The sequence below is a fragment of the Anastrepha ludens genome, chromosome 6 (genome assembly GCF_028408465.1).
Source record: "Anastrepha ludens isolate Willacy chromosome 6, idAnaLude1.1, whole genome shotgun sequence".
NCBI classification, from domain to species: Eukaryota; Metazoa; Arthropoda; class Insecta; order Diptera; family Tephritidae; genus Anastrepha; species Anastrepha ludens.
In genome coordinates, this window is record NC_071502.1 from 49,239,750 (window position 1) to 49,246,711 (window position 6,962).

General features: G+C 34.4%; 2 protein-coding genes across 2 annotated transcripts; both read right to left on the minus strand.

Annotated features, from left to right (window-relative positions):
• Positions 1 to 275: 275 nt before the first annotated feature.
• LOC128867053 (chromosome partition protein Smc-like) lies at positions 276 to 1,283 on the minus strand. The gene is made up of 3 exons (XM_054108148.1): positions 1,212 to 1,283; positions 924 to 1,092; positions 276 to 583 (listed from the first exon to the last, which is right to left on the minus strand). The coding sequence occupies exons 1-3, from the start codon at positions 1,281 to 1,283 to the stop codon at positions 276 to 278; spliced, it is 549 nt and encodes a 182-aa protein (XP_053964123.1).
• A 2,678-nt stretch (positions 1,284 to 3,961) lies between these two features.
• Positions 3,962 to 4,980, minus strand: LOC128868128 (uncharacterized). Its single transcript, XM_054109888.1, has 3 exons — positions 4,901 to 4,980; positions 4,483 to 4,818; positions 3,962 to 4,403 (listed from the first exon to the last, which is right to left on the minus strand). The coding sequence occupies exons 1-3, from the start codon at positions 4,952 to 4,954 to the stop codon at positions 4,098 to 4,100; spliced, it is 696 nt and encodes a 231-aa protein (XP_053965863.1). The 5' UTR covers positions 4,955 to 4,980; the 3' UTR covers positions 3,962 to 4,097.
• Between the last annotated feature and the right edge of the window lie 1,982 nt (positions 4,981 to 6,962).

Below are 6,962 nucleotides of genomic sequence, written 5' to 3' on the forward strand. Positions count from 1 at the left end.
GTTTTTTTTTTTTATAGCCGATTCAAAAAGCAAATTTTACATGGCCCACCCATATTTGAGGTATCAACTATTTTTTTCTAACTAATATATTTTATTCGATTGGTTTAAATAATAAAGACTTTTACCTCCGAAGCTGTTGTAAAGTGATCATATGATAAATTTTTCCATTTAATTGATCAATGATCCATTGCCTCCCGTATAGCCTGTTGCTCCTTGATGAGCTGCTTTTTGTGCTCCACGCGCTGTTTGTAGGACTCGTTGATTGTTTGAAGCATCTATTTCTTGTACGTGTTCATGTTCTGTTCGAGTTCCAATTGTCGCAGTTGGTCCTCTTGCATGAACGCAAACGCTTGATGCTCACAGGCTAACTTATCCATGCATTCCTGCCGTTTAATAGCCTTTTCGAACTCTTTATTTATATTGCGTTGAACGTTTCGCGCACGAAGTACTTCGCTTTGCATGGCCGCTGAGTGTAGATCCTTGGGTTCGGGCTTTAGTTGTTCCATTAAGTTTTGCGCCTTAGCCAGTCGCTCGCTTCTTTCTCGTTCCTCGTTTTCCTTCGACTGATGGATGTCCTCCTGCACTAAATAGATGAATAATACACGATAATGGAGTTAGAATTTACTTTTTAGCTTACACTGGAAACTAACAAGGAACTAAAAAAAATTTAATTTAGAACATTTCGTGTATTGTACTCGTATATGTATTGAATTTTTTTAGCATGCTTTCAGCATATTTTATTGAAATTGGGATTCGGGTTTGTCGTATGTTTGTAATAAATGTATTAACTGAGATTTTCGTATAAATGTTGCATCTGGGAGTCGTGTATTGAACAGTATAGACAAATTGTTTTGGATTTGGTGCTTGCTGGCATTTTTGGCACTGATTTTGATTCGTTCTATACATTAATGATGATGCCTCACTTTTTGTAATTTTTTGTTCCATATTCGCCTTCATCTCAGCCAGCTTCTCATCTTGAGTCCTTTGTATGTTGCCCTTAAAATGTGCTACCAATTGATCCGATCCCTCCTTCAAATATTCCTTATATTTCTGTTCTTCTTCGATTTCTTTCTGAGCTTGCAACTTTTCCACCTGATTGGCATTGTTTAGCAACTTATTTTTTCTTTTTTAAATCGATCAAAAATGTGCCGCCGTCATACGCGTTACATATCCTAATGATTTAAAAAGCAGAGTATTCAGAAAAAACTTACTAAATAGGTGCCGCTGGTGTCGAATAGTTCCGATAAATCGAGTTTTTTGTCCGACTTGGGCCAGATATACATACAGGTATGTATATTAGTTTGGAAAAAAGGAAACCCATTATTTTTGCGTACAATTTTTAATAAAATTCTTTACTAACATTCCAGTCAGCTTTGTTTATTTTTTTGATTTTATCGACATCAAATATGGATGAATGGAATCGACGAAACCAAAATTGCATCATTTTAACAGTATCACCACCATAAACATCATAAACATTTTCGGCGACGTGGCGTACATTTTCGGCTTTATCAAAGAAAAACTGTAAAATCTATCGAACTTTCTCTTTGTTGACTTCCATTGTCACCCTGTAGCGTACAACTGAATGAAACAAATAATGAACAACAAAAGGATTTTTGTTTAGTATGAAATGTTACCTTGACAACGGACACAAACTTTAAATTGTGTGATGAATACTTTACGAGATATCGAGCACTACAGCCATCTACCGAGAAAATAATGGATTTCCCCAAACTAATATATTAGTTACGCCGGAAGAGTTAAATAGGTGTACAGAAAATAGAGCCGCTAACTGACGCTGTGGTCAACAAATTAAAATACTATTGCCGATGTCGTACTCACGAAATGTGTTAAGAGCACATTCCGTAGCGATTGAGTATGACGACGTCTTACATTCTTACTATACTAGGATATAAATTTAGTTAGGTTACGGTGGTTTCCATGCTCTGTGAGGGTGAACCCCTCAGGCTTGATGGTCCTAGATTATATTCTAACTCTCCCTCTAATTCCCTATTTGGAGAATCAACTACGTCTTTCTAATAAGCGATGAATTATTGGGAATGAGTTTGGATTCTAGATCTGCCAGGCACTCTAAGAAGCAAAAGTTTAGGCAGCGATGTCTCATTCTAGCGAGTGTGAGACAACGTCAGAGGGAGACGTACCCTCTCCTCCTCATTTCTGCAGCTGTGCCAGAAGTCATTAGAGGAAAACCCAATGCGCTGTCATGTGTTCCCCGATATCATACCAACAATCATACAAATGGAAGGCCGGTATAGATTAAGTAGAGGGAGCTATTTCTGTATTCATTTCATCAAGGACAGCCCTTATCTAATTATTTCACAAGTAGGGTTTGTGATACATGCGCGATATAGACCAATCTGATCCAGAACTTGTTTGAGTATAAAGGAATGCCCGCACACTGCAAAGAGTTGACTGATTGGAAATCAGTTCACCTCCTAGCCAGCTCATCTGCCGTACAATTTCCAGAAATATTTATGTATACATGGACCAAATTATTTATTTATTTATTTATTTAATTAATTAATAGTCTAAAAATACAGTATTTCTTACAGACTATGAAAACAGATTAATGCTGAATAAATTAATCAAAGTAAAATTAAACTTATAATTAACTAGTTTCAATTGTAATGAGTGAAAGAAAAAGAATACATTTTTTATAATTTACAGAAGAAGATTAGATTAATACTAAGAATTTAGTTCAACAATTCATTTAGAAACAATTTGAAGTGATTCTTTGTGGAACAGAAATCCAGGCCAGTATGATTTGAAAGCGAATTAAAATCACCAAGAGTTCTAGAAATCGGAGCATTGGAAGCATAATTAGCTCGTGCCATCCCTAACCGGAAAAAATCATGATTCCGTAAACTTCGCTGAGGAATATTGAAATTGATTTTCTCGAGTAGCGATGGGGAGTCAATAACCCCATTTATCAAATCGAAGAGGAAAGTAATGGAGAGAATAGTCCTTCTAATATCTAGTGATTTTAGATTTATAAGCAAGCACCGACTTTTATAGGATGGAATTGGATCTGTGAAATTTAAAGAACGCAATGCATAACGCACAAAAGCTTTCTGGACACGTTCAAGCCTACTAATATGACAAGCATAATATGGTCTCCAAATAAAGACGGCATATTCCAACTTGGAACGCACCAGAGACGTATACAACAACTTTAGAGTATATGGATCAACAAAGTCTGAACTAAAACGTCGAATAAACGCAAGTACGGAATAAGACTTTGAAATAGTGTGATTTAAATGTTTTTGAAAAGAGAATTTAGAATCAAATACCACACCAAGATCAGTAATTTCACTTCGATGAGATAAGCTAGAACCACAAATGTGGTAGGAAGTGGGTATAAGAGAACAAGATTTAGAATAAGAAATATAAAAACACTTGCTTATATTTAAATCTAACTTATTTCTTTTACACCAAGAATCAACGTTATCTAGATCAGATTGAAGGTTTAAAGAGTCCACTGTACTTGCAATGCTCGAGTATATCTTTAAATCATCGGCATACAAGAGAAAATTTGCGTTATTAAAACAACTAGAAATGTTCATGGTGCACCTTTCTGATGTATTGCCACTTTTTCATTCAATTGCCACTTTTTATCAGTTCTTCTCAAATGGACGGTTTATTGATCCATAGAGCAGTATATTTTATAGCTCTTCAGCTATATAAATATGTAGCTTAGCTTAAAAGAGACTGCAATGGTAAGATACAGCTGCAGCACTTGTGGATGGAGGCCACTGTCAGCCTTATTATTTTGTCTTAAATCGTCAATGAAGACAATCACTGACCCTACGTCAAGGTCTTTAATGTTTTTTCTGGGATTCGTGTGGAAAAATTATTTTCGCAGAAGTATCGTAGAGCAGTGCAATGTAGCTCCCTTCATAAAATTGAAATGAGAATCGAAATATAAGCAATTTATCCCAATATTTTATTTCAAATTCTTTTCACTCTCTGCATCCTTTATACACTCGTACAATTCGCTCCTGAATATTTTCTAGAATTCGGTTTTTTTTTGCGTTTTTTAGTGTACGAATATAGTACTATATAGTTTGATTCGTAATTTACGCGGAAATAGTTGAGGCTACACTGGAAACAGTAGTAGCGCTGGCATCTGTGCTAACTGAGCTGGTAGCTGAGGTAGTTGCATTGGTTGAAGCAGCAGTGCTAGTACTAGATGGCAATCCATAAAGCATGCATTCGTTTAATTCCTCATAGGTTTCCGAAGTCTCCACTACATAAGTATGTTCGGCATCATGAGTGCATAAATCCTCGGTATTCTTGATTTCTTGCAATCCAGTTTTGAACGAAAATGCTGCATTAGAAACGCTATCCGACAGCGAGTAGATAGCAGTTACATCAGCAGATGACTAATTGAGTGAGGAATAGTTAAATTGAAATAATCAATAATCAAATAAACAATGAATAGTTTCACTTGAATACGCTTACCGCTGTTGCATAACAATTGAAGAAGTCCATAGTATCGTTGTCACTGTTGCAAGTGGTGAAGGCGCTACAAATGGCAGCGGTGTTATTCACAAATGACGCCCGATTTTCAGCAGCCGTTGCGGTGAGATTAGCAGTAGATGTATCGGCTTTACTAATGCATTGCTGATACTGTATCGAGAAGTTTTTTGAAATTTGATTTAAAATTGGCAAATAATAGCTGAAACATTCGGAAGTGTATTCGGGATTCGAAGAAGCACTCAAAGAATTTGAGGCAGCCAGTTTGTTGAGTATGTGATTGTCAGCGTTGGCCTTGACAAAGGCAACCAGGGGATTAGCCTATCAAGTGAGGAGTATGTAAAAATATATGCGTTTATTTATGTATGTCTATATGCCAGAATTCAGCGCAATATTCACTTACCACTGCGACGCCAATAAATGACAAGGCTATGAATGTTAAGGGGGCGGTCTTCATTATGTGTCGTTATTACTTTGAATTCTTCAAATCGAATGAGACCCCAATACCAAAGGTTTCTTTTTATATACCGCGTAATCCACATATGTAAATACATGTGAAATTTTTTTCGGTAATTAAGTAATTTGACTAATTTCATGTATATATAGTAGTTATGATTGAGTGGCTGGAAGTATATTTTTTACCAAACAAAAATTCGAAAAATACAAAAAAATTGTGTATTGGAATTATTGGGGAATTTTGGCAGACACCGTCAAAGCAAGAAGCACAATTCGTATATAAATTCCAAAGAGATAACTGATTTAAATAAATATAGACAAACTTCAAATGCCTACATGTTAAATGAGCCAAATAGTGTGGATATTGACGTCAATTTTTTTGAAAATTATTGTAGTTTATATGTAAATTGGATATTGGATATTGAATATTGGATGAATGGATATAATAAGTAGTAAACTGAAAAAAATTTTAAAAAGGTAATAATCTAGAGAATTTTTTGCAGATTTTTTCCAGTTAAATTTCTTTGGTTATTTAATTAGATACACAATTTTTTTAATTTCTTAGGCTAAAATATACTTTTACAAAAAACATTTATTTTTGCTTTGTAATATTTGGACAAACAATTTTTTCGTCACACTCGAAAAACACCCCCTCAGATTTTGTCATGAATAGCTGAGATTAAGCTTAAGTAATGGTGGTTAAATTTCAAGGGCCGATGTTGAATGTGAAGTACACCTAAACGTCAACGACACCGTTGGACTTCTTTCTTCGGGATTATTTGAAAGACAGCAACAATTCACGAGCTAAAGGATGAGACAATTCGGCACATTAACGGCATAGAACCTCAATTACGCCGCAGCGTCATCGAAAATTTGATCCATCGGATGGAGGTGTGCCGCCGAGGCCGCGGCGACCATTTGGCAGATATTTTGCTCTATACGTAGTTGAGTCATATCAATATTATAACAACAGAGAGAAATAATAATAATTTCTTAAAAGCATTGTATATTATTTAAAATCAACACCGGCCTTCAAAACTTAACCACCCTTTATATATTAATAAAATAAGAAGAAAATTGAAACGTGTTGAAAAAAAATTAATAAATCTGAAATTTATTCAATTTTTACAACTTTAGTATAAAGTTCCTTTTCTAATTCCAATGTATTTTTTATGATCAAATATAATTACAAAGCAATTTTTTTATTGTAAATTTTTTGTTAAAAAAATTGTTGGTAAAAAATCAAGGGTCCGAAAAGTTGTTTTCAGCAGATACCCATATTTTTATACAATATTATATATTATTCTTTAATAATTGAAACAGTTAGCCACTTACAACCTTTTTCACTTCTTTTGTTACCTAACGTAATCAATATTGAACTCAAGCTTTTCATGCGGATAGGGGTAGTCAAGGCTTGAAAAAATGGTGATTTTCGATAATTTTTTTTTTGCTAGTCAATTGCTTTATTTTACAAAAACAAAAACATAGCATTAATACATCATGTTTCGACTTGACTTAAGCAAAGTTTAAAAAAAAAATGTATAATTGTAAAAGTTTGTGTGGAGCCCGTTTTTCCAGAAGTCCCTTGCGGTGATCATCGCAAGTCCTTGGAGATTTATCAAAATCAATCGGACAAGAGAAATTAGTTTTATTAATAAATAATCTTGTGCCTGGTCGAAGCTTTTTTTCAGGAAATATTTTTCGAATTTTCGAGCAAAAACGGAAATTAATTGTGTTGGGAGCAGCACCTGATTTACAGGATAAAGTTTAATTTTAGGTTAATTGTGTAGTTTGAATATCATAATTTATTATTGTCATTTCCTAACGTCCGTATCGACATACACCTTATATATATATATTACATATAAGCTGTGCTAAGCAAACATTTCGAGACTTGAATTTCGACATCAGCTGGGACCGGTGAGCTTTAGTAATGGTAAAAAAAATAACAAAAACACGACCGCGGAAAATAAATTATAAAGTTTTATAAAAATAAAAGTGTTTTTAAT